The sequence below is a fragment of the Crocodylus siamensis genome, chromosome 9 (genome assembly GCF_052110815.1).
Source record: "Crocodylus siamensis isolate JL-2025a chromosome 9, ASM5211081v1, whole genome shotgun sequence".
In the NCBI taxonomy this organism is placed as follows: Eukaryota; Metazoa; Chordata; order Crocodylia; family Crocodylidae; genus Crocodylus; species Crocodylus siamensis.
The window spans coordinates 37,574,143-37,601,788 of NC_143403.1; the positions used below are offsets into that span (position 1 = coordinate 37,574,143).

The 27,646-nt window shown below is 43.4% G+C and overlaps 1 protein-coding gene across 8 annotated transcripts in view; it reads right to left on the reverse strand.

The window, feature by feature from the left end:
* Positions 1 to 238: 238 nt before the first annotated feature.
* The window catches only part of CNGB1 (cyclic nucleotide gated channel subunit beta 1), a 152,408-nt gene continuing 125,000 nt past the window's right edge, over positions 239 to 27,646 (reverse strand). For all 8 annotated transcript variants that reach the window (XM_090062699.1, XM_090062698.1, XM_090062703.1 and 5 more), the window contains 15 exons: positions 26,027 to 26,184; positions 24,973 to 25,155; positions 23,978 to 24,186; positions 15,403 to 15,453; positions 14,637 to 14,723; positions 13,348 to 13,412; positions 12,390 to 12,512; positions 10,482 to 10,623; positions 9,961 to 10,120; positions 8,546 to 8,643; positions 8,369 to 8,452; positions 7,268 to 7,386; positions 5,884 to 6,030; positions 4,763 to 4,958; positions 239 to 3,247 (listed from right to left, as the gene is read on the reverse strand). In XM_090062699.1, coding sequence (XP_089918825.1) covers positions 3,041 to 3,247; positions 4,763 to 4,958; positions 5,884 to 6,030; positions 7,268 to 7,386; positions 8,369 to 8,452; positions 8,546 to 8,643; positions 9,961 to 10,120; positions 10,482 to 10,623; positions 12,390 to 12,512; positions 13,348 to 13,412; positions 14,637 to 14,723; positions 15,403 to 15,453; positions 23,978 to 24,186; positions 24,973 to 25,155; positions 26,027 to 26,184 — 2,029 coding nt within the window. In that variant the 3' untranslated portion in view covers positions 239 to 3,040. The remainder of the gene's footprint in view (positions 3,248 to 4,762; positions 4,959 to 5,883; positions 6,031 to 7,267; positions 7,387 to 8,368; positions 8,453 to 8,545; positions 8,644 to 9,960; positions 10,121 to 10,481; positions 10,624 to 12,389; positions 12,513 to 13,347; positions 13,413 to 14,636; positions 14,724 to 15,402; positions 15,454 to 23,977; positions 24,187 to 24,972; positions 25,156 to 26,026; positions 26,185 to 27,646) is intronic.

A 27,646-nucleotide genomic window follows, 5' to 3' on the forward strand; every position in this document is an offset into this window, starting at 1 on the left:
GTGGGGGGAGTCTTTTCATCTTTCCTTCTTTCTCCCTCTTCCTTTCTTCCATCAGAAAGGGAACAAGTCTGCTTTTAACTTCTTGTGAGAATCCCTCACATGTACAGCCAGGAAAACAAACACTTTTCCTTTTTGATTCTCTGCCAGTTTCCATAATGTAGCAATTTGTTCCAGTCGACATTTCTGACCAAAGCAAAACTTAGAAAGAAAAATTATGTTGGTGCAAAAGGATGATTTTTCCAACTTTCAACTAGTTTTTAATTGTTTAAAAATAAACCTGAAGGAATGTTAGAAACAGCGTGTTTTGCATCCAAATGACTATCAGAACCTGTCAGTTTTCAAGTGTCAAGAGACAACAGTTTGAAAAGGGAGGTATTTCTTCGTGTTCCTTTTAAGCAAATTATTCAGTCAAACCTAGAATTCAGGGAAGGTTTTGTTGTTGCTGCAACTTGCAAAAAAAAGGTTTTGTCCATTAAGTTTTGCCTTGCTGTATTCACAAGGAAGTGGAAGAGGAAGTGGAAGGGCAACCCCAGACTGGAGCATGGAAAGGAAGGGTAGGGAAGGGTAGGGAGTTGTTCTCCAGGATCAATGCTGGAGCCCTTCTCAAACATGCCAAAAACTGAGGGCTTGAAAACAACATCGAAAGCAATGCCTGTGATCAATCTCACTAGCAAACTTCAAGGGTTTGGAGTGTTCCTGCAGGGAGGGTACAAGTGGGCAGGATGTGCTCAGGCCCATTCTAGCCATGATGCACTATTGCCATAGGATAGACAAGTCCTGACCCACCCGTCCTATCTACCTAAAGGTAAAACAACACCCTCTACTAGTTAGGGGCTGGAGCTGACTCAAGTTCTGAGTCAATCAGACAGCAACTCAGGGAACCTAGAGCAGTGGAGCCAGGTGAACTAAACTGGGAAAGAAGCTAAACTCAGACAAGCGAGTCAGAGAGAGGCCAGTGGATATCCACAAGGAACAGTGGAAATGGTTGAACCTAATTGTGGAGCAGGCTGGAGAGGAAGCACTAACATGAGATATAGAAAGAAGCAAGGGGAAGCTTCTTGGATTTTTTTAGACCAGTGCTCAGCATGCACAGCACAGCATACAGGAACTTGACTGAGGGGGACATGAAGTCTCTGTTCACAAAAGCTTCATCACTTTGTCTTTTGTTGGTCAGAATTTGAAAATAGGTAGGAGGGAGTGAGTGAGTGAGTGTGTGTGTGTGTGTACTCAGGTTTCTGTATTTTCTAACTCACCCTTACCATACCCCTCTCCAGCTAGCAAAACAGAACCTGTTTCTTGACATATAGTGTAGTAGTATATGTAACAAGTTATGCTTGCTGTAAAGAAACAGAGAAATCTACCTTTTAGTTTCTTAGACTTGAAACCCAGTCCCACACCATCATTCCCCAAACTCTCCAAACAGTACATTAGTCTGTCTCAGTTCTTCAATTCCTAGGGATGACACGGTAGTCAAAGCTAGAATAACAAAATAGATGAAGCAGGGTTCTTATTTAGGAGGGCAATTTGAATGCTCAGCAAACCTTTGTTTAATTTTATTTCTTTGAGGGCTGGCTTGGCTACTGAGAGAGACTTCCATCTGCATCTATATTTAGAAAAAATAATTTACAGTGAAATACAACATAGAATATCACACTAGAATCTTTCCTTACTCTCTGGAAATGGAAATCTTTAGAAAGCCCAAAAGTTGTTTAAATGTTTGTTAACCTAGGTAACTAACAAAGTATTTTGGATTAACTACATTGCACGTTCACAGAATGATTCCTCAGGCTTCAAGCTAACTTTTGCTAACCTGTCCTAAACACAGTACTTTCAGTTGGTTGAAAAGTTAACTAAAGAGATGACAAGCACAGAATTGCAATAATAAGTATTATGCAAAGCAGTATAGCCTGATCACTAGGGACCTACTGAATTCACAGCAAAAGCAGAGTGTGTTGGCTCCTTTAATCTTGCATGTTCCCCCACTCATACCTTGCTTCTTGCCCAGCCCCTCACCCACTTGCTAGTGATTAGCAAAGGAGCCTGCTGCTCCTTCCTGATCAGCAGGGAAGCTAAGACTGCAGTTTTAGATATGGCACTGTTTTTGCCTCCCCACCAGTCAGCAGCAACAGCAGGGCCATCTGGGGGCCTTTAGCTAATCAGCGGCAGGAGGCAAAAACAGCACTACATTTAAAACCAGTTTTGTCCTCCCTGCTGATTAAGAGTGAGCCGCTAACAGGGCCCCTCCACCAATCACTGGGTGGGGAGGAGAGCAGGGGGGAACCTGCAAGATTAAAGGAGCCACAACACACCCCACTCCCACCATGAATTCAGTAGGTCCCTACTGATCACTATAGGCAAAGTGACTAAGATCCAACCCAGTAATATAAAAGAATTGCAAATGTGCAGTTTAAAATACTGATACATCTACAAAACCATGTTCTATGGTGTACATCTATTTTCCAAACTTGGGAGACACCCCATTTTTGATGGAGACATCAGTTACACTGTTCTTCTCTACTGTTCCTCAGACCTGCCTAGGCTTCTTCATCATTTCCACATCTTTGAATAAAATGGGTAGCAATCCTGGTTTTTATTTTCTTTGCTTCTAGTAATCTGAGCCATATTTAGAATAAAAAATAACAGCGACCATCTGAAGTGGCAGCAGTGATGTCTACTGTAAGTAGACAGTTTCGAACCATTCAGAGCTGTAAAAAGCTAGTTTTCATTACTGCAAGGCTCCCTCACTGTAAGGCTGCATTTGGAGGCAAGAGGGTTGGCCTGGTATTTACTGGGAATGCTTATAAAGGAGTTCAAGAAAATTTGACTTCTGGAGGGCAGAAGCTGTGTACCCTTCTAAATTATGTGGCAGAGCTTCATCAACAGTAGTGTTGTGGGCTAAGTACACAAGAATGGCAGAGCCTATCAAATTAGCTTAGTTAGCAAAGCCTCTAGCCATTGTACAGAAACCTTTTTCCATCTGACACATTGGCTGAGCTGAAATACATGGCAGCAGTTTTCTAGGAGAGAGGCAATCATTTGCTCATTTCTTTTCTTCTGGCTCTACAACCTCAACAGTGAGAATCTGTTCCCCACTTTGTGGGGCAGGAGTCATGCGGAAAGAGACGGAATCACCTCCCGTCACAGTGACAACTTCCTCAGTTTGCTGTTCTTCTGACTTGCGGCGGGAGGCCAACGGGGATCGATGGTGCATTGGTGATTTTGGTGGAACTGGAGTGGAAGCCGACTCCTGGAAGATACACCAAACAAAGTCAAATTTACAAGGCCTTAATCCATGATCACACCCTATTGGCCACTACTACTGTTAATTAATTCTTAATGCTTAGTGTAGTCTGGCAGAGAAAACAGGATGTCAAGAGTGTTTACGGCATCAGAGCTCTTCACTAGGATTTCACTTTACTGGTGTGTGGTTGAATTTTGTTTGTAGGGGAAGATAAATTATATGCTCAGAAAACACATTGGAATCAGTATCACACAAAACTTCTGTTACAGAGATTAGTCATTACATTTCAGTCCTTTTTGGAAATAACCAAGGGATTTATCCTGGTAACATTTTGCAAAAATATGTGGTCACTGGGCCTCAGACACCAAATGATCATCTAAAAGTACAGGTATTTACAATGAAAGCTATTAAAAAGAAAATGCAATCTTCAAAAACTGATAGAGGAGGATAAAAGCCCATACTAAACTAATGTAGACTAGGAAAGGAAGCTGGAGTTCTTGGTAAATGCATCACTTAACGGCATTTATTTTTGTGGTGGCTATCCAGAATGTGTAGTAAATCAGCAGCATTTCTGTTTGCTGCTGCTTTTAACTGGTTTTAAATTTTTGTTACCATGTTTAATTATCTGAAGCCTCACTTCTATGAAAGGCAATATAGACCTGGATTTCATTGTTTTGTCTCTTTCTGGATACTAATATGGTCCATTATCAGAGTTCTGAATGCCTGTTGGTGTTTCAATACCTGTGTTCTACTAAGAAAAGACATGGATATATTAAACAGTCATTTATGTTTAATTAAATGTGGCTCCTTTTTTACTGTTTGACCAAGAAAGCAAACCAGAAAATGTGAATATTAAGACTTCTAATTTCTTTGGTTCTAGTCTGACTTACTGAATTTGTGGAATATCAAAATGCAAATCCAGTTAAATGAATAATGCTAAATATTTAGATGGATATACTTCCCTGTAGATACTGGATATTTGGTTCTGCATTTGACCATTATTTTATTATATGGATTAACTCTGAGTAGCTCTGAATCTTATGAAGTAGAGGTTTTGTTATGTGGATATGTATACAGTAAAACTAAACTGTCACCTAGCATTTTCTCATAATTACAAGCTCCAAAGGTGAAAGCTAATGTGTTTATCCTTTTGGGCCACACTGCAAGCTGATGCCTGCCAGCAACTACACCTTCCTTGAAGGCTGTCTTTAATTCATCTACGACCACTTTTCTGTTTGTTTCAATCACTCTAAAACTTAGTCTGCCTTTATGTGAAATGTAATAGAGGTCTCAGTTCTGTTCCTTAAGAACTGACTTTATAAAACCATGATTATTACCAACAGCTGACTCCTTTTTTTGATTGTGGCACCAGAAAAGCAGACCCAAAAAGCAGACCGAGTTCATTATTGTTCAGCCGGAATATGTATTCTGTGCTACACCTTGCTCAGCCTATTAGCTGTATTACAAAATAATCATCCCATTGTGAATGAAAAAACAAAAATTCCCCTCCTTTGTGCTCACCTGCATTTCCTGCATTGCTTTCAACTCTTTCAGTTTCCACCTGATGTGGGCAAGCTTTCCTTTCCTTGCCATCTTTCCTGCAGCTACCAGAGCTGCTTGGAAGAGTTTAGGTGTCCCAGGTCTTGGTGGAATGATGAGCGTCTCTTTGGACATTCCTTTTTCATCTTTCTGTTTATTGTTGTTTTTCAGCATTTTCCTAGAGCAAGAAAGAAAACTAGTTCTGTCTGGGAACATGCCATGCTAAATTCATTTCCCAACACAAACAGATTCAATTTTGTAGCAAACAAGGAAGGTATTCTTAAAACTTTGGACTTGTTGTAGGTTAGAGCTGGGAAAGGGAGGCAAAAATAATCTGAATATTTTGTTCACATTGCTACATGCATGGGCAGTGAGTGCTCCCAAGCAGTTCATACAATATGGGAGCTAACAAGTAATACAGTGTTGTTCAAATCAGTTCATGAAATAAATGCAGTCACAACCATTATTTGTAGAAGCAAACTTCAAATGTATACACACAAACATGAATTACAGGCACTCTTCATATATGTTTTTATCAAAGGTAAAACTTGGCCTGACTAGCAAAGAATAATCTTCTAAAAGATGTAGGGACAGCCAAACTGCTTGACACATTTTAAATGAGGCTGTACAAAATATTAGCAAACAGAAAATACTTCTACAATATTGGGGTGGGGAGTTGAATTAAATGACCCAATTAATCTTTTCCAACTCTAGGTTTTAAAATGATCTGCTGAACCCCTCTAGGATGAAATACAGCTATGAATTAGGAAAGGAAATTAACAGCCATCTTCTACACATTAGCTTCAAGCTACCTCAAAGAGCACCCTCTAGCTTCTACTCAAATTATTGGAGATTCGGCAGATTTTTTTCAAGTCCTGATCAGGTTTGAGTCTGTATAACTTACGAGAACTGATTCAACTAAACCCCCTAAATGTGTGCGCGCGTCTACGCGCGTGTGTGTATATGTGTCTGTGTGTGTAGTGTGTTTACTTTGTGTGCAGCCCCAAAGATGCACCTGATTTCTCTCACTCTAAGGTTTGTACCATGTCTAAATATCGATTACACATTACAAATGACACTTCAAAAAACAATCTGTCACTCACTTTGCTTTTTTACGCAGAAGCTTCTCTGAGTCAGGATAATGCACCAAAATTTCGCTCAAGTCCTTCTTATCCAGAATGAAAAGATTAGCGAATCCATGAGCCACAACATTTGCTGTGCGGCGATTTCCACCTCCCACTGCCAGCAAGCTAATTAAAACAGCAAGAGAGGTTAATTTAAAACCAGATGTACGACAGGGTTTGCTTCTGCAAATAAGCTGTCTACGTATTCAGCGCAAGCCTTCTACCAACAATTCTACCAACAAGGACATTTTTACATGTCTGGTATTTTAAGTGTGTGGGGGGGTGAAACAGTAATATAAAAGCCCCTTTTTAAAAAAATCATTATTGCAATTTTGTAACTATGATTACATAAAACAACCTTCATACAGAAATGACTATAGAAAAAGCAACCACAGACTCACCAATCAATACAATAACTCTAAGCAGTTATGCACAGGTATTAACTATTCAAACAACAATAGGCATTATAGTTCACATCCTACAAGGAAAGCAAGGACCTTTATTGGGGATTGTCAGTGTTATGGCTCTACTTTTCCAATTGTCACAGCACAGCATGCAGATCTTTGCTAATAGAGATGTGTAGGCTTTTGTAATCATATTCCACCTATAACTAGCATTTCTGTTTCTTCTTGAAGTTGGCTGACCTGAAGAGCTCATTATAAATGCATGCTTTTCCTGAAAACCAGGAACTACTGTCATCTCACTTTACACTTTGATCTCACATTTTCAGCCACATGGATTCCCTACCTGCACAGGTCAGGTGGTTTAGTACAATAAGCTTGCAATGATTTCTTTTCACCTAACATGAGAAAGGGGTGATCCAAGTCAGACTAGAGAATTCCCCATTTTCTTTGGTTTATTTTGAAATCAACAATACACTTACTGAGGAGTTTGGCTTTTAAGATTGAATAAAGATGGGGTCACACAGATTTTCAACCAGGGTACAGAGGAGACCCACCATTTACAATCTAAGTCTCCACAGTGAGATCACTAATCCTTTCATCTGACAAGGCTCTCACAGGACCCTTTCAATGCTCTTCAGCTGGGCAGGAGGGTGATGGTGGTAGTTTGATCTGATGAGTTTTTTTCCCTCTCTTTTTCTTCCCCTCTCCCTGCCCCACACAAGTTGAGTCTTGCTTCTGCTACTGTCAGAGCACCAAGTCAGCTCATATCATGGAAGCTTATGAACAGACACCACTGGTGTCTGATCCCTTTCAGTAACAGCAGAAAATAGAACTCAGTGGTGTATCTGCCCTTCCCACCTGTGCTTAGCTCAACTTCTGCTATATATCCTCGAATTCCCTCTAATCCCAGTTGTCCTTCCTTTGTTTTCATGACTTCCCCCATTGATCCCTCCTCTGACCTGATTTCTCCAAACACCGACCCAGGTTTCAGTGTCACAAGCACAGTTTTGCCATCAGGTCCTCCAAGCACCTGCACCTGTCCAGCCTGTATAATGTACATCTCTCGGCCAATTTCCCCCTAAAATAAAGATTAGAACAAATTGTGGGGCATGCAGTTGTTGCACTGATACACTCCAGAAAGAAGGGATGATCAAATACAGAAAATAGGGGGACACTGTTCCTCCAGCTCTCTTTATTCACAGTATTTTTTCTCTCTCATATTATTCTATCCTATTTCCGCTTAACTGTTACTGTTACTAATGGCAACCACAGCTATAGTAAAAATAAATCTGTTCAAAATCAGGTTTTTACCCTCTTGATATTTTTACATCTAAACCAACAGAGGGCACTCATTGCACATTATAATCAGCATCAACAACAGTACGTGACATTTTTGGTATGAATTCCCTTACAAAAAGGTGCATCCTTCCTGTCATGTTTTGTTGGCCACATCTTTCTGCCTCAGATACTTCTCAGAAAGTGTGGCCCAGAGAGGGCAAAAGTGACAACTCTGCTCTACCTTTGTGCTTCTTAATTTTGTGTAGCAACAGTTGCAGCTTCTGGTATAAGTTAAAAAAAAACATTTGTGGAGGCTGCACTAATTACGGTAGTCTGGCATGACTGCCTACGGGCTGCTCCACACTCAGGAATATCAGGAACGCTTCCCTCATCTTCCCCATTCTCACTCCCATAATACCTCCCTCTTGATCCTATTCACACCCTCAGTAGTACCCCCCTACACACTGTCTATGCAGAAGGGTAGCATATGCTTGCATATATCAACCATACGCTGCTGCCTCCATTGGCTGAAGTTCCAAAAGGACCTTTATGGTCAATTTGTGCTGGAACAGTACCAATAGTGGGAACCAGAATATGCTCCTGTCTCTTTCAACATGTTTTCCCCTGCCAAATGTATGAGGTAAAAAAAAATACCCCACACCCATTCAAATAATTTGATGATGAGCTTCTGCAGCTGGCCTGTCTCTCCATTACCCTAACATAGCATCACTCTACTTTCAATTCTTTTAAGAGAATTTGTTTAAAGAGGAAATGCCTGTTACCTTCTTACATACGTAGTCATGAGGTAAGTAAACAACAGACTTGAGCCTCTTCAGCATGTCAAAAATCATCTGCCGATCACAGCCCTGAACCGAAGACAAAGAAGGAAGAATCATTATTTAGTGTGTGGGCACATGTCCAAGTTTAACTCATGTCAGAGCTGAGAAGGTTGGCAGTACCTGGAAGAGCGCCACCTTACTGACTATAGCATAGTTCACATCAACGGCAATATCCAGCCTCATCTTTTCAGGTAACTGCACCAACAGCTCGGTTTCATCTGTCACATTGGGATAGAAAACAAAATGCTGGTGACTTGCAGAAATTTGCTGGCCTTCAAGTATGAGTCTCAGCGCACAAGTCAGTGCAGAGTCATGGCCGTTAAGAATCATGGCTTCCACTTTTATACCTAGGAAGCAGGAAAATCTTCAACAATGACCTAGACTGTGTCCAGAGGAAGAGTGTATTTCACTTAAACAACAATCTCCTTTGGATTCTACAGAGGTTGCTATGCATGATCACTACAACTGGAGCTCTACGCTTTCAAAAGTTTGTTGGCAGTAGAAGGCAACTCTTTGCAGATGGATCCTGTCAAACCACAGGGATTTCAATATACAGGTAAGTATGACCCCATTGGCTTGATATTGCAACACTCTTCTGAGAAGGAAGTTGGTCCAGGAGTGAGTGGAAACCAATAAGATGACTGAATATGAGAGAACCAGCCTGCCAGGAAGGTTAGGGGGGCAACTTGGGGAATAACATGGAAACACTTGTGTAAATTCAGGTATAATCAACTACAGAGGCACAAAGCTGCAGCACTGCTTTGCTTCTCCATTTCGTGGAAAGCCCATGTTTTCCTGTGGTTTTTCCAAAAGAGGTGATTTGACAAATTATTTCAATTCAACTAATAGCACTGGTGGATAGGGGGTTGAAAACCTAAGAGCAGCATGCTATTGTATGAACATTCTGGTTCAACAAAAAGCTAGGAATTTGAATCCTGGTAGTGGCATATCATGCTGTATAGACAAAAATGGACATAGGCTGCATAGAAGCCTAGAAGTATGGGCAAAGAAAATCAGTGAGAAAAAAATGACCCCTCTCCTTATCCCCTTCCTCTCCCTTCTACTCAAAATGCTTGGGGATGGGACCTTCAAGCTGTACTGCCACTTACTCTGCAAAGTGGCTGCAGTGCCTTCAATGTATGGGTTTAACTGGAATATCTAAGTGCCACTGGGCACATCTACATGACACGTTACAGCAGTGTAGCATCAGTGGGCATGAACTGTGATGCCAATGCTACTGCGCAATAGCTTCAGAAACAACCCAGGCAGCACCGGAACCGTGCAGTACTAGTGGTTACTACAGTCAGATGCATGTGTAGACATTCCCACTGACTGTTAGAATGGGGAACAGGCAGCCATGTCTCTTGTTTTTTCTCCAAATAACTGAATCTGCAGTTGGTGCTGATAATAGTAATCAGCATTTTAGCTGCATGCGCAAACTGTTGTTCACTAGTGAGAACACTGCCATAAAAAAACCAGAAGGGCGTGAACTTGAAGTAATATTGGCAATAATCCTATACACGGCATGTTCTTACCTAGCATGCCTTGTGACTGCCATGTGTATTCATACCATGTTTTGACCCGGTTCTGAACAACTTTGGGAATTCTGTAGAAGTTCATGTACTTAATGGTACTGTCCATGCAACTCCGATAATAAGTTTGTCCTGCTGTAGCGGCACCAACTACATCTCTCATCTGGGTTGGAGGCAGGAGTACAAAACAAAGGAAAAGCATTTATTCATTGTTATTTAGAGTTGTTGAGGATTCTAAAGACTCCACACCTAGTTTCTCAGGCTGAACACATGTTGTGGATTGTCATAGAGATCTTTAGCATCTGCATGCTCTGATTTAGAACATATTTGGCATTCTGCAAGTCAGGAGCCTTTCTGTTAATAAAACAAATTTTGAAACTACCCTGACACTGTGGGAGGAAGTTGAAAAGTGCAGAGTACGCTTTTATAATCAAAGCATCATTTCAGAGGAAGAGGCATTAAAAAGAACACATACTGTCAATTTACAGTACAGGGAATGGACAACGGAGTGATTATTCGCCTACCTGACCTATCATAACAGAGAAGGCAAAGACTCCCGTGAAGTAGTTCACAAGCTGGAAGACTATTTCAAACAGAGTTCGAGGGTCTGGGAGGCCTCCAATGGTAATCAGGGTCTTGACAGCCCAGTAATAACAGCGGATATAACTACAAGGAAAAGAAAGAACAATGCTTCTGTGGGTTTCCTGCAGCATTACCTACTTTTTACTATCAGATTGCATGGGCACACTTATCCAGTCTGGAGTCTTTTGTCTCTAGTGTTGGGGGGAAACTAATGAGCTTAAATCTCTTTCCTTCAAAGATAATGTTCTTGGAAATCCCGTGGAAGCAAAGAGATTTAGCATTTACCTAGAAATCTCCATTTGTTAGGTAAAGTTATCCAACTGGGTTCTCTTCCCCTCTTTATCAATAGCACTAATAGCAAACTGAAAAAAGCAGTCACCCACATTTTGTGTGTGTGTGTGTGTGTGTGCGTGTGTGTATGTGTGTGTGTGTGTGTGTGTGTGTGTGTGTGTGTAGGGTCATTTATATTTTTATATATATATGTCTTGTGATTAATGTACTGGGTTGGGACTCAGGAGATCAGGGTTCAATTTCTGCCTATATCATATTACAAAACAAAACCATCCCCATAACCAACAAATAGCATAAATGTTGCAAAACCAGACACCAAAGTAGAGTAAAGGTTACCTGTTACCAGAATTAGGGTTACCAGTTGCAAGCTTAATTTGGCCCCCGTGTGGATATGATCATCACACACTCTTTCTATAGGATCCTTGCCTCAGTCAGTGTATAGGATGGATGAAACCTAATTAATGTGCACATTTTCAACATTTTGTGTCACCCTCATTGTTCAGTATGTGGCCCTCAGCTTTAATTATGGTAGAATATCCAGCTCCTGCTCTGAATACAGCTTTTCAGTACCGTTTTCGTACGGGATTTTCTGCAGTACTCAGGGGAGAGCTCATTACAATCATTTCATCTTCACAACAACCTTGTGAAGTAAATTCAGTGTTATCACCTTGATACTGAAGAGAGAAGCTGCAGCACAGGGAGATTAAGGTAAAAAAAAAGTCTCTAATTCTGGGTGCTTGATTTGAGATACCCAAGTCTGATTTTTCAGAGTAGTATTGCACATATTCCAGCATCCCAGTGATTTCAGTTGCAGACATGAGCAAAGATCCCAGATCTGCCAGCAGAGGACTGCGGAAACCCAGGGATCTTGGGCTTCTCTCCTAATTTTGCAGAAACATGTTCTCTAACACTCAAGGACCTTTTTAGCTGGTCTCCCAGGCTTAATAAGTTTTGACCCTATCCTGTGCAACCAGTTGATATTCTGTTTTTCTCCCACTCTTTGCTCCTCATCCCAGTTTCAGTTTCCTTGCCTATCCACTCCAGTCCCAGTTTCTACTCCTCAGACCCCTCATCCTAATCCTGGATTCCTTACTTAGCCAGCCCCACTCTCTTCTTTTAGTTTCTCATATCTCTCCCATTTCCTACAGTTACTAGCTCCAGTCTGTTATTTTTCCCAAGCTCCTCATCCACCTCAGTCTGTTACCCATCCCCCAGCTCCTTCCCATATCTTCACCCATCTCTTGTTTTCCATTATCTTCCAGCTCCTCTGATCTTTGTGTTTCCCCTCCCATAAGTCCCCCATTCCCTTACTAGCTCTCAGCCCTCACAACCCCCCATTCTCAGTCCCTGTTGACTCTGTGCATCTATGAATGTCAGTGGGTTACTATCAAATGTACCATAGCATGATGTTCTGGGGGTTTTTTGTTTGTTTTTTGTCCAACCTAGTTACTATTAAACGTAGCATATTAATCCAGCCTTGGCTACACCCTGGCAGTCTCTGTCACTCCTATCCTGCTTCACTGGATTACACAACAGAAAAGATCAAACATGGTAAGTACCTGTTTCCTTCCCCATCATACACCCAGTGTGTAGAACCCAGCCCTTCAAATGCCGATGCCCAATAGTATAGACAAGAGTTCACATGTAAGCAGTAGAGTAAATAGGCTGTGGTCCTTATCACTCTGTAAACCAAAGGAAGGGGAAAAGGGAAAATTGTAAGATAGCTGATAATGAGAAACACTTTAAATTCTCCCTCAAAATATCACCATTAAAAATGAAAGGCAATTAATAGAAAGCCAGGGTGGATGTTGATATTTCTAGTAATATTAAAAAAAAAGAAAAATGAATCCCTGTGAAGCCCCAGAGGTGAAAGAGCCAACACTCTGCACAATTCATGGAAAATGACGGTACCAGCATATTTCTTATCTATGGCTTTCCTGTAGTAACCCTTCTCCCATCCCCACCCCCCTGTGCTGTTCCGTTTGCTTTGAGATCAAAAATATCATCTCTAATAATGCTGATAGTACTTACCACATGCCACCAGCACTTTAAAAGCTTTAATAGAAACTACTGTTAATAAAGACACCTTTTCTGTGGTTATCTTTCATGCTGTCATTCTGGGTTGTGTCCTGCTAGCAATGGCACATACTATGAGTCAAAATCAGCTGAAGAGTGACTGAAAAATTAATCTTTTGCTTGGTTGCAGAGAGAACCAAGCGTTAAGCGCTTGGGCCATGAGGCCCTGTAGTATTTGATCCCACTGTTTCTCTGCCAATCATCTTATGATGTATTAGTGTTCATCTCATTTCCCACCACAAAGCAACTGACTTTTGTGATCAATATAAGGAGGAACCTTCTCTATCTAGACTTATTTAGTTGGAAAGGAGGGACAGTAAGGAATTGTTTGGATGAAGACTTTTGTATCTCCGTAGAATTACATCTCTCTCCACTCCAATAAAGAGGAATCCTAAAAATAATGTCCTACAAAAATAAACAAGCATCAATGGTTTATCTTACCTGTAAATATATGCCTTGCTCAGAATAGCTTCAAGTCGATTGTTAAACTCGAAGAAAGCCATGTACTGTTAAAAAGAATAAATGCAATGGGTGTCAGAATAATAGAAAATTAGAGTTAGACGGGACCTCAGGAGGTCACCTAATCCAACCCCCTACTCAAAGCAAGACCATCCCAAACTAAATGATCCCAGCCAAAGCTTTGTCTAGGCAAGGATTAAAAGGATTATCTATCCAGGGATAGAGTCCACAACCTCTCTGGCTGTGTCAGCTCCCTATCTTCTGTAACTGATAACTACTTTGGACTAAAGCTTAAATGAGAAATTATGAACTACTGGAACCATGTTTCACACTTGTATCCCTTCTAAAATAGTCCCATTCTCCTTTGCTTTTACTCCTCCAATAGTTAAATGGTATGATCTACAAAAGGAGTGATTTGGGAAAGACCTAGGCACCCCTGTTTTTTGAAACCTGTGACTGATTTTTTTACTGTATTTTGCATTCTAAAATGCTAAGTGCACTTTAGAGTTGAAGTCAAGTGCTAGTTTGATGACCTGGAGGCTCAAGTCTTCCATATACCTTCCAAGTCTTGGACTTTTTCCTATGTTGCAGATTACTGCTGGCCCATTGCTATTCAGGACTATCTATTCATTTCCCATATACAAGATAATAGGTGAAAAGCAGGACTGTGTTTGATAATATCTTTTCTTGCACCAACTATACAGTTGGGAGAAATGTTAGATAAGCTTTCAAGCATAAAATGCATATCATAATTACTTTCACTTGCTGCTAATCTGATGTAAAATTGGACTATTGTCTCCATAGCCAATGTAGTATCCCTTCAACCATCTAATCTTCTGAGACTGGTCTCGTGTTTATATACACTTTTTCATTGTTCTCATATTTTTAAAGCAATAATGGCTTTCTTTGAAAAACCTCGAATTGTTTTGAAACAATTTATCACAGAGGAGCTGTTTCTCTGCTTACATCAGGTTTAATAATTGCAATATGGACATACACATTCCTACTTCAGTAGGAGCTGGATCAGCCTCTCAGTATGTGTTTTCACAATCCACCTTGAAAATAAATTAAGGATATCCAAATTACAGCTGAAGCATGTGACAGCTTCAGCAAAACAAACTTTTTCACCATTCTTTCCTCATACAATTTTCTTGACATCTGCACTTAACCTATTTCTACAGCAAGCAATAACTCATCAACAATAGCCCAGTATTCAGTTACAGTTAATGGCAATGCATATTCTCCCTTGTTTTTGTAAGTTTCTGGCTTACCTTTAAACAGCGAGGCAAACGTAAGAGGGAATTTACGCCAACTTTTAAGTAAAATATATCCAGAGGAATGAGGGAGATCAAGTCCATCTAAAAGCCATTCAGACCAGAGAAGAAAACATGGTGGTGAACTAAAAACATCATAGGACTCATTTGCTTCAACCAGCCCTCAAGCAAATATTTCTGAAACCCACTTCTGCCTTTATTCCCTGGGAAGCAACTTCTAGTGAAATCAACAGTGATGATCCATGGATAGAGTAATGCAAGTCAGTGAACAACACAATCATATTCCACAGGCACAGGTAAACTCAACACCCTTTAACTTGTCTAGATAATAACTGGGGCTTCAAGGAGGCTCACATTACAATGGAAACTCCATTTCTTGAATCCTATGTACTCTCTTGCCCATATCCAAATCATGATACTCCTAGCTCCCTCTGAGGGTGCTATTGCTTCTTCCAGGACTTACCTACCATAGTGTCTGTGATCCCTAGTTATTTATGGTTAGTCCCTGTCCAGAGACAGCCATAGAGTGTGAGGAAAAGCACTAGCATTCCTTCTATTCCTTTCATACCCAAGACAGGGATATCCTAAGTCTGGTCTTCACTATACTTAAAGGCCATTAGCAAGATAAAAATCATATATATTAAATTATTGCAGTTTTTTCTTCAGAAACATGACCAATAACAGGAGTGAGTATATCATTATTAATCTATACTCTGACAAATACTAACATACATAAACAAAAGTCATATAAAATGCATTTTACCTTGAAGCGTTCAGTTTTCATGTAGTTTTCTCTCATTTCCTTTTTATCACACTAGGTGAAAACAAGAGACAGAAAGAGGTATCATCACTCTACTATGAGCTTTAGTTAACTGAAAAGGCAATAGAGTTACATCCACAGACCTGGCCGTATGCTTCTTTACAAATATGTACCACAAAGAGGATCAGAAAAGTCCTAATGACAAGAGGAATGCATGGAGGTAAGAGAGATGGAAGGGAATGTGACCACATAACCTTTTTGCCTGACTGACCTCTGCACAGTTAACATATTGGAAGACCTTTTGTACTGAGAGAAGGGATATGGCTTGATGATGGATAATTGCCATTTCAGTTCCCTGAACATTTTTCTTAGGATAACATAGACCTGTAGGTCTCCTACATTATCTCTATTCTAAACAGGCATAACTTCCACAAGCTGCCCCATGTTCCCAGCTGGTGGAGGCAGTGTACTGGTTAGATGAAAGGAGCCAATAGCAGCAGAGCAGTGTAAAAGGCACTTCCTATCCTAACAAAGAAGGAGCAATATGCAGGGAAACAGAGATCCATATGTTTCATTCCATCCATTCCCATGGATCTCCATTCTGTATGTGGTATTTTTGGCCATTTCTTCCTATTTTATGCCACTACAAGGACATGTCTACAAGTGCACTTTACTGTGTAGTTTTACTGCACATTAAAGCTACATGTAAAAAAGTGCAATTACAGTAATGTTCAGAAAGATAGGCTACTGTGCATTAAGCATCACTTGAAAAATGTGCACTTTTGGTATTGCACAATAGAGCAGCCTAATGCACATTTACTTAGTACCTCACAACGGAGGTACTAAATTTAATGCACATTAGGAAAGATTCATAGATTCATCGATTGTGAGGCTGGAAGGGACCTTGGAAGATCATTGAGTCCAGCTCCCCTGCACTGAGCAGGAAAGACAACTGGGATCAGCTGACCCCAGCAAGGTGACCATCCAATCTCCTCTTGAAGATTTCCAGGGTAGGTGATTACACCACCTCTGGAGGAAGCTTATTTCACAGTGTGGACACCCTAGCTGTGAAGAAGTTTTTCCTAATGTTGAGCCTGAAACTATCTTCTAGGAGTTTGTGACCATTACTCCTGGTTTTCTTCAAGGTTGGCCTGGTGAACAGTTGCTCACCAAGCCCTTGATGTACACCCCTGATGTAGCACTAAGCTACTACCAAGTCCCCTCTCAGACTTCTCTTTTTCAGGCTGAAGAGTCCCAGGTCCCTCAGCCTTTCCTTGTATGGCTTGCCATGCAAGTCTCTGATCATACGGGTGGCCCTTCTTTAGACTGTCTCAAGCTTTACCACGTCCTTGTTAACATGTGGCACCCAGAATTGGATGCAGTACTCCAGCTGTGGTCTCACCAAAGCTGAGTAAAGTAAAAGAATCACTTCCTTGGTTTTTGCTGGAGATGCATCAATTGATGCATGCCAGAGTATTATTTGCCCTGTTGGTTACAGCATTGCAGTGCTGGCTCATGTTCATACTGTGGTTTTTTATTACCCCCAGGTCCCTTTCATTCATAGTTTTCATCAGATTGGCATTGCCAAGTCTGTAGGTGTGTAGGGGATTGTTTGTCTCCAGATGGAACACTTTACATTTCTCAATCTTGAACTTCATCTGGTTCTGAACTGCTCAACTTGCCAGCCTGTGTAGGTCTGCCTGTATCTTCAAGTGTGACCATGCTTCCCCATAACTTGGTGATGTCCACGAACTTGGCCAGCGAGCTCTGCACCCCCACATTCAAATCATCGGTGAAGATGTTGAATAGCATTGGACCATGCACTGACCCCTGAGGGACACCACTGGCCACTTCTTGCCAAGATAACACAGATCCGCTACTTAGGACTCTCTGAGTCCTACCCCACAGTCAGCTTTCTACCTACCTAACTGTCAAGCAGTTAAGCCCACAATCCTCCAATTTTGTCGCAAGAACCTCATGGGATACCAGATCTAAAGCTTTTTGGAAGTCAAGGTATACAATGTCAACCTCCTCTCTCTTATCCAGGTGGTGAGTTACCTGATCATAAAAGGAGATGAGGTTGGTAATAGAAGACCTTCCCATGACAAAGCCATACGGGCTGTCGCTCACAATCCTATCTTCTGTAAACCCATCACACATAGACTCCTTAATGAATTTTACCAGGATTTTCCCAGGGATAGAAGTTAGGCTAATTTGCCTATAGTTACCCAGGCCCTCCCTTCTCCCCTTCTTGAAGATGGGTACAACACTGGTCCTCTTTCAGTCCTCAGGGACCTCTCCGGAGCACCACGAGTTTTGGAAGAGTTTCACCAGGGGTTCTACGATGACTTTGCCCTTCAGCACTCTCAGATGAAGTTCATCTGGTCCTGCTGACTTATATATGTCTATTTTTTTTAACTGATCACACACCAGTTCTATGGCAATAGTAGGAAAACATTCATTCTTACCCTGCTCATTCTGTACCCTATCTGACATGACTTTCCCCTTGGCCTGGTGAAAAACTGAAGCAAAGTAGTCATTCAGGAGTTCAGTTTTCTCCTGAGTGCCAGTAACCAGCTGTCCTGAGTTGTTGAGCAGTGGCCCCACACTCCCATTTGTTTTCCTCCTGTTCCCTACATACCAAAAGAAGGTATGTTGTCCTTGATTCCCATTGCTAATTTTAGTTTAGTTGCCACCTTAGCCTTTCTAATCCGCTCCCTACAAGTACAGGCCATTGTTGTATAGTCCTCCTTGGGGCATGTCCCAAGCTTCCATTGTCTGTATGCCTCTTTCTTCTTTCTCAAGAGGACCACAATTTCTCTGTTTAGCCGAGAGGGCTTCCCAGACCTCTTGCTACCTTTCCTCTGTGTGGAAATAGACTTCCTGTGTACTTCAAGGATCGTGTCCTTAAGGAATGACCACTCTTCATGTACTCGTTTCACCTTCAGTTCCTGGTCCTGCAGTACTTTCCCTACTGGTGACCTGAGCTTGCTGAAATTTGCATTTTTGAAATCTGAAACGTCAATCCTGCTATCTAATTTGTCTGCCTTGAGATGGACAGTGAACATGATAGTTTCATGGTCACTATCGCCCAAGCTTCCCTCTATGTTTAAGTCATCTCCTTTGGCCAGGACCAATTCTAGAAGAGCATTACTTCTGGTTGGCTCGTGCACCTCCTGAGTCAGAAAAAGTGCTTTGATGAGCAAAAGCACATTAATGCACATGAAAATGCAACCCCATAATCCAAATATTGAGGGGATGCTTCCATAATGATGTACACCACTGATTTTTCAAGCTAAGCCTCCCAATTTGTGTGTTTTTATAAGTAATGGGCAGAACACAACCTTTAGCTCTTGCTTCCCAGAGCTCATTTGGTTGGATACAGAAACTGAATCAAAGATTTTAACATCATCCTGTATTTCGAGTACATGCTCCAAATATTGATTTTGTGATCACTTTTGCCATATTCATTTATTCTGGCTCACTACACTCAAGAAAATTAGAAGTACTATTTATGAGACTGCCGGCCCTGAGTGACATGGCATATAGGCTGAAGGCTTTTTTACAGCAGCTTATTGGCCAGGGGAGCAGAAGAGTTAAAGGAATCTTGAAGCTGAATAATGTTAGCTTTACTGTGGGCATCACTACCTGGTGGAGCAGCCCTGCACCAAGTTAGATGCCAGCACAAAAAAAGCTATCAGTACTACTGCACAAGAATCCCAAATTTCAGAACAGAGTCCTTTGGGATGTGCAGCTCCAGAATGAGCAGCCTTTGAGACTGTGAGAGAAACAATTTACTCTTTCTGGAGATATAAGGATTGCTAATATATCAATTAAAGGGCCTGTAAAGTGATTGCAAATGAAGATCAAGCACTGGGAACTAGAAATGATAAAACATCCAGGCAAGGGGATAAGAAAATACCCTACTTTGGACTTAATAGGGCAGAGGTAAGCAATTAAGTCAGCTGGTGAGCCACTTAACGAGTCTGGGTGAGTTGTGGAGGGCTGCATACACAAAATCTTTCAAAAGGTATCATTTTAACAAATTACAGATAAAAAACAAATCATATACTAAAAATCAAATATCTACTATAAAATTTTAATTTTATTATGACATTTTTTTTGGTCCTTATTTAGATTTTTTTCATAGATTTTTGGGGTCAGAAGGGACCTCAGTAGATCATCGAGTCTGACTGCCTGCCCTGGGCTAGGTGTTTGTCCAGTCTTCTCTTAAAGACCTCCAAGGTAGGGGAGAGCACCACCTCACTTGAAAGCCCATTCTGGATTCTGGTAACCCTTACTAGGGCTGTGCAAAGCTTCGGGTGCTGATTGGATTCGAGAGAGATTTGGCCTGATTCAGTGACCGAATCTCCAAATCCGAATCGAATCAAATAAAAAGGTCCAAATCGATTCAAAGTTCTCTGAAAGTTCTCTGAAAAAGATTCAGAGAGCTTCAATGATTCCAGCAGTCCCTGCCCACTGCAGCAGGGAACTGGAACTAGACTTGGAGCTGGTAAGTAGGGGCCGCGGAAGGGGACCATGGGGGGACCCCTGCCAGGCCCCATCCCCTGCCCACTCCCCCAGCCCCAGCTCCTGGTGCTTTAAAAAAAGCCCCGACTCACCAGGTGCTGCCCGTGGGGAGGGGGGGGAATCCCCACTGCCCCCCCACTGCCCCATGCTGCATGGAGGGCTCTTCCACAACCCCAACCCCCCACTTTGCTCCCCCAGCCCCCCCTGGCTGCCCTGCCCACCCCAGCTTTGGCCCTTTAAGAACCCCCCCTGTAACAGCCAGTACCAAAGAAATTAGTAAGTAATAAATATGTGCTTCTTAAAGGCATTTGGAATTTTTGTCTAATATAAAGCTTGCATTATTGTAACCCGCAATTGTAACTTGTAACTGTTTGTGGAACTGACTAGGCCTCAAAGACAAAGCTATAGCCGTAAGATTAGCTGACCTAACGGTTTTTAGCTCAGAATTTAGCCTTGATGATGATAAAAACTGAATTCAACCACCTGGCCTACCCAGCACATTCCAGGAAAGCACATCTCAAAAAAGCATGGTCAGAGAGTTCTAAAGGGATTGGATTTAGGCAGAGTAATGTTCATTTCAAACCTGAAGATACTGCGTTGTAATCTGCTTATTGGATAAACCCAAGTTTGGGTAGTAACCTTTTATAATAATTTTTAATGCCTTTTAATCCCATAGGGTAACAGCTATAGGGCAAGATTGTGAATGACTCTAAAGCCAACAGATTAGCATAAGACTAGGTATAAAAAGTGTGCGCATCAGGTGACCAGCAGGAAGGAAGGAACAGAATGGTCAGTGCTGTTCCATGCCTAGACCCTGGACTCCCCGTGTGAGTGAGGATCGGATTCTGATCAGGGGACCTTCCCCGGTAATCCCTTCGACAGCATTGATCAGGAACTTCACTGGAATCACCTGGCGCACACTTGGCATTGAGGGACTATTGATAAGTTGCCAACCCACGTCTGTCTATTTGTTGTTTTAAACAGCCAGTGGCTGATACCCTCGCAGTGCCCAGCTGGCCTGCAACAGATTGATCTATTTATCTGTTGTTATTATTTACTATTAGCTCTTTAAAATCGCATTATCTGCTTATTGCATTTATCTTTCTGTTAAGTGTTGTGTGTGTGTAAGCTATAATAAATTTCCCATTGCTTTACTCCCAACTCTGCCTCCTTGATTCCAAACCAAACAGCCCAGTAGCTAAATTGATATACCCTCACAGTGCCCAGCTGGCCTGTGACACCTTGTAGCAGGGCTATTGAGTTGCCTGCTACTGAAGATAGGGAATGGCTTAGCTGCCAGGTAGTAAGGCAGCAGGTGTTAGCTGTTGGGAGCTGATTAGGTCAGCTGACCACCAGGGGGCAAGGCTTGGCCTTCATAAGGAAGGGAAGGCTGAGGCCAGTTCCCCTCTGGCAGCTGCAGGAGCAGGAGCTCTGCGGGTGAGCCGAGCAGCCCAAGTCAGTGGTTGCAGCCTGACCGGCTGCAGTGATGCAGGGGTGGAGAGAACCCTGATAGAGGTGGGTGAGAGAGCCAGCATAGTTTTGCAGAGTTGTGACTATTAGACCAGAGGACCAGGTGAGGCTGTAGGGGTGGAGGAGGCCTCAACAGGAGCTCCCCAGTAAGGTGGGGGAGTTCCTGGCACCACAGAGGGTGCCACGTTGTGGGGTTGTCCCGACCCCAGCCCATTGGGGCAATCCTGGCACCACGGAGGGTGCCACGCTGTGGGGTTGTCCTGACCCCAGCCCATTGGGGCGACTTCGGGAAGAGTCTAGGAGAGGCAGAAGCCCAGTAGGGCGCGGGCCCAGGAAGGTGGGTCTAAGCAGTGGGGGAGTCCCGCCCCCAGCCCTGTGAGCATTACCGGGACAGACCCCAATTGGAAGCCCCAATTGGGAAGAGCCCCAGTGGGGTGTAGGCCCAAGTTGGGCATAGGAGGCCCGAGTGCGGGCGGGGAGCGCATGAGGCGCGACCACAGGCCCAAGTTGGGCATAGACAGGCCCGAATGTGGGCAGCGAGCGCAAGAGGCGTGAGCGAGGGCCCCAGTGGGGGCATAGAAGGCCCGAGTGCGGGCAGCAAGCACAAGAGGTGCGACCAAGGGCCCCAGTGGGGGCACAGAAGGCCCGAGTGCGGGTGACGAGCGCAAGAGGCGTGATTACAGGCCCAAGTGCGGGCACGGAGCTCGAGAGGCGCGACCACAGGCTCGAGTGCGGGCATAGAGACCGCAGGGAGCGTGGGACGCAGGTCAGGACGCGAGTGGCCACGGAATATAAGGGAGGCAGGCCCGAGTGGGGCGCTGCCTGTGAGATACGAAGCCCGGGAGGGGGCACGTGTATTGAGTTGGCCCCAGGAGAGGACCAGCACCGGGACTCGGAGAAAATCCCGGTGTAGTAAAACCAGCCCCGTGCCAAGAAGGGTAGGAAGGCAGCCTCCTTCACTGAACTAAGAAGATCAAAGACGTGGTGGGTGAGACGGAGGATGTGTTAAAGACCCAGACTTGGCACGGTAGGCAAGGGCACTAGGGGAGGTCACAGCACCCCTAGGGGCCACCCTGCCACACACCTCCCACCCCAAACTCCCCTCTCCAGGACACACCAGCTCCTGCAGTGGCCTCAGGGCTTCAGGGGGCTTGTGGCAAAGTCCCCACGTGAAGTGCAGAAGGGATCACCCACCGCTGGGCAGGAACTGGTGAGGCCAGAGCTTGGGGGTATTTTTTTCCTTAAGGGCTGGAGCTGGGGCAGGTGGGGCAGCCATGGGGGTGCTGGGGAGTCGGGTGGGGGGGGGCTTGTAGAGTCCCCCACACAGTATGGGACAGTAGGGATCGACCCCCAGCCTGCAGCACCTGGTGAGTTGGGGCTGTTTTTTTTCAAAGTGCCCAGAGCTGGGGTAGGCGGGGGTTGGGCCTGGGTGATTTGGAGATGGTAGCCGAATCTCCGAATCAGATCTGGCCAAATCGATTCAGGACAGTGATTCAAATCAGTGAATCAAATCACTGTCCCCTGAATCAGCCAAATCTGAGGCAAATATTAGCCACTTTGCACAGGCAAAGAGGCTGTGCAAGAAGTTCTTTCTGATGTCTCCTTACCTTCAAGAAGTTCTTTCTGATGTCTAGTCTAAATCTATTCTCTGTCAGTTTGTGGCTGTTGTTTCTGGATACTCTACTTTGAGTAGTGTATATAGATGTGATTATATAATAGCTCAAAATAAAGTCTTACTCTTGTAAATTTCATGTGGGAGGGCGGGGAAAAGGTGAGTGGGGTGTATGGGGGGTGGGGGTGGTGTGTGTGTGGAGGAGTGAGCACATGTGTGTGGGGGGCTGCCTGCGTGTTGGGTCCTGAGAGGCAGCTGGGGTTGGGGAGAGGGAGGCAGGGGGTAAATACAGCAGAACTCACCCAGGCGGTTCAGTGTGGTCTACCCTCCCCCTTCCCTGCCCCACCCCCCCATGTGGCCTTTGGCTGCCCCCACAATGCTCAAACCTTACCTGTTCCTGCCCAAGGCAGTCTGCACCATGTTCCTGCCCACACCTGCCCCACGCTCACTAACAGCGCTGCTCCAGACCTGGTCCCAGCCACAGCCCTGACCAGTACTGCTCAGTTCTTCCCACCTCCAGCAGTTCCCTGGGTATCACATGCCCAGCTAGTCAGGGGGAAGCTACAGCCAGGCAGCTCCTGCCCCAGCATACAGAACTCTAGGCCCAGCTCCTGGCCACCTTCCATCCACTTGGCCCACCCAGCATGATAAGTAGCCACACTAGCTGGGGCTGGGTGGGAGTGGGTTGGTCTCAGCCCCATGCAGAGTGCCATGGGGGCAGCTGCAGGCCAGATGCAATCAACTGGTGGGTTGGGTTTGGCCCGTGGTCCATATTTTGTCCACACCTGCTGTAAGGGATACAATAGAAGAGCTGCCTCTTAGTCAGCAGTTCTTATCTCCAAAGGTTTATCAGAAGACCTTTTTATAGATTTGAAGTATCATTGATTTTAGAGATATCCCAAGTAAGTCACATTGCTGCTACAGAATTCTGCCTAAGAGGAGAAAGGACTACCAGTTGCCACTTACAATGATGTCTCCTCCTCTGACAAACTGTAGGCGGGCCTGAAAGACAAGGATGTCCAGAAGGTAGATGAGGTCACAGAGATAGTCCATAAGAAGCCAGTAATGGATGTTATCTGGTGTCTGGTATGGAAAGGTACAACGGACTGGAATCAGCCAGCAGTTCCAGTTCCAGGCCATTACAACGAAGAACAGCCACAGCACGTACATCAGATCTAAGCAGAGGAAAGCAAAGGTGAGAAATAAGAAGCCAGCAAGTCTTCTCAAATAGTCACAGGCTGAGTTCTGCTAATACCATGTCCTGCTTCAAAGCTGCCAAAGATCTAGTGCACAGCAAAAGTAACACCTTCTGAAAAGTGCCTCGCAGAAGATTTCTGAGTTCTGTCACCAATGGCACTTGATCAGAAATACCTGCCTACTGCTAACAGGATTGGCTTTATGTGTGAATGAACCAGGCACTAAAATGATGGGTACCAAAATCTGCTAAATTCTCAGCACTTTACCTTAAGAATTAATTTCTAATTTAATTATTTCAAGGTTACTTATTTCTTTGGCTATGATTGCGGGCTCTTGGAGAGAGGTGATTCTTAGAAATGGGTGAGGTATGGGAGGGAAGGGGTTGGTTTTCCAGGGATTTTTCACAGTGGTCTAACCAATTTTCTGTTAGATAAAGGGGCTAAAAGTACTTTGGCATGTTGCCACACACTGACTGAGAAACTTCTTACAGACACAGCTGTGGAAGAAAACCTTTAGCTACCAACCATATCTAAAGAAATGTATTGCTTTCTTTTGCACTTCCAAAAGAAAAAATCCAGTCATAGGCACATCCATATACACATTAAAATTGTTCCTTTCTTCTTTCCCTGGTTTTCTTCCGCCTTTCCATGACCTCCTTCCTTTTCTCCTTCTCTCATTCCTTCCTTACAGTTCTCTCATTCCTTTTACATTCCTGAAGACAGGGGTAGTCTATCTCAACTAAACGATAATTTTCAGTTACTCACTGGTGAGAGGGTCTATGCTACTTGGGAACTGGTAATTCTTCAAGATGTCAAACCAGGGACGGCGTTTGAATTTGCAGCAAAGCATCTCACAGTAATGCTCCTCCTCTTCAACTTTTGCAGCTTCAGATTTTAATTCAGCAGGAGGTGGAGGTAGTGGTTCTGGAGGCTTTTTCTTGGCAGGGGCTAGGGGAATCCATAGAAACATTGAAAACAGTGCAAATTTTTGCCAAACTACTGGTCTTATATTTGTTTTCTGATCTTTAAGTGTCTATTAAAATGGCCACCTTCATGAAAGGACACTTTACATTAACAGTAAGGAGTTCTTGTTCATGGCTTCAGGCTACCTTCATAGACCAGCCTGTCATAAAGACCTAGAAGTATCTCAGTTTTCATATTAAACCACTCTTGTGTCTTTAACAACAGGAATAACAAAATATATTCAGCCTCTTCATGGTGAAAAATTCAAAACACTGTTAAGATAACAATATATTTAGTGTTACAACACTTCTTTGAGTTGTGTAGGGGGGTTGTTACTCCATTTTATACATGGGGAAGTGTATAGAGGTATTAACCTGAGATGCTCACTAGTCTATTGCAGAATAATGAACAGAATCCAGGTCTCCCAAATCTTTCCTCTGAGCTTTGGTCAAGATGACCACCATCCCTCCCTTTGTAGAGGGTCAAGATTGCTAGTTATGGCACTTTGTATGGGGAGCAAATGGGGAGTAGGGACTAAAGTACATTTTTTTTGCATAGAGGATTAGACTGAAATTGTCAATCATTTCACTGAACTCTGCTCCAACAGTATTACTGATATACACAAACCATCTAATCCAAACACATCTGTTCAATAATTCCCTTTTAGAATATATCCCTTTGCTATTCTGGAAGACCAGCTTTCAATGTACAAACTCAAACAATTGCTTTTGTTCCGTGGGCTTTATAAAGCAACAAAAACTATCTGCGTTGCTACAATTTCTGTCCTCATTGACTTTCATTCTTTGACCCACATTATACCCGTCACCTAGGAGCTTCCAACTCATCTCTAACTCACATGCCACGGGGCTTTCATCTTCAGAAGAAACATCTGGGTCAATCAGCTTCTCCTTCACTTTTTCAGTCCTGTCCTTAAAGAGCTTCACTAGCTCCTGCAGCCGGTCATTGATGATTGCACTGCTCTGGCTGGTTGGTGAACCCATGTGATCTGGCATACTGTAGAGAAACCAACACAGAATTTCCTAATTGGTGGGGGGAAGCAAGGGATCTGTTCCAAGATCTATTTTTAAGCTGTAGCTCCCCTTACTTAGAATTTAGCCCGGCCAGAGTTGCCATTGAACAGGTTATCATATCACACATGATCTTGTATTAGTTCTCAGATTTCAGTCAATGTCACAGGTTCATGAAGTACAGATGTTTCAAAGGGTCTCTACTAGAAAAGACTTGGAAATTCCTCAGATCAAAGGCTGCTATCTGTCATGTATCTCTGTGCTTCTGATACTAGGAGAAGGTTTTGGTTGTATAACATCAGATGGAAAAGTGGGGGAAAGTCCAGGAACACCTAGGGTCCAGCTTCTTGGAACTTATTTTTGCTAAAAATTAGGTCAGGTTAAAATTAGATTGCATTATCTGACATAACTGCAAAGTCAAGTTTAACATATGTGTAGACAAATACCAGCCTTGTTTAACTTAATGTTAATTGCTCATTGTTCATCCTAAAGATCCTACATGGTTAGCTGATACAACAGTCCCTATCTATATGGATTGTTAAATCCTACTTTAAAATGAGTTAGTTAAAGTAACTCCTCAATGTCTTTTATTGCACTATAATATTCTCTGGGAAGGAAGAACCAGCAGCATACCTACAGGCTGGGGAATTCGCTTCTCATCAGTGCAGAGGCAGAAAAGGATCTTGGAGTCATTATTGATGCCAAAATGAACATGGGCTGACAGTGTAGGAAACCGGTCAGGAAAGCCAACCATACCTTGTCATGCATCCACAGATGCATCTCAAGCAGGTCCAAGGAGATGATCCTCCCCCTCTATGCGGCACTGATCAGGCCGCAGCTGGAGTACTGCGTCCAGTTCTGGGCGCCGCACTTCAGGAGGGATGTGGACAACATGGAGAGGGTCCAGAGGAGGGCCACTTGCATGGTCAGGGGGCATCAGGGCAGGTCCTACGAGGAGAGGCTACGGGACCTGAACCTGTTCAGCCTCCACAAGAGAAGGCTGAGGGGGGATCTAGTGGCCTGTTACAAACTAGTCAGAGGGGATCAGCAGGCACTGGGGGAGTCCCTGTTTCCCCGAGCACTACCAGGAGTGACTAGAAATAACGGTCACAAGCTGGCAGAGGGTAGATTCAGACTAGACATCAGGAGGCACTACTTCACGGTCAGGGTGGCTAGGATCTCGAACCAACTTCCAAGCGAAGTGGTGCTGGCTCCTACTCTGGGGGTCTTTAAAAGAAGGCTGGATGAACACCTGGCTGGGGTCGTTTGACCCCAGCACTCTTTCCTGCCATGGCAGAGAGTCGGACTTGATGATCTGCTCAGGTCCCTTCCAACCCTACCAACTATGAAACTATGAATACAAGCTGGCGATGGTCCTTCTGAAGACTGATCCATTTGTACATCATAAGGAGATCCAACACTAAGTGTATGTGATAAATATATTCCCT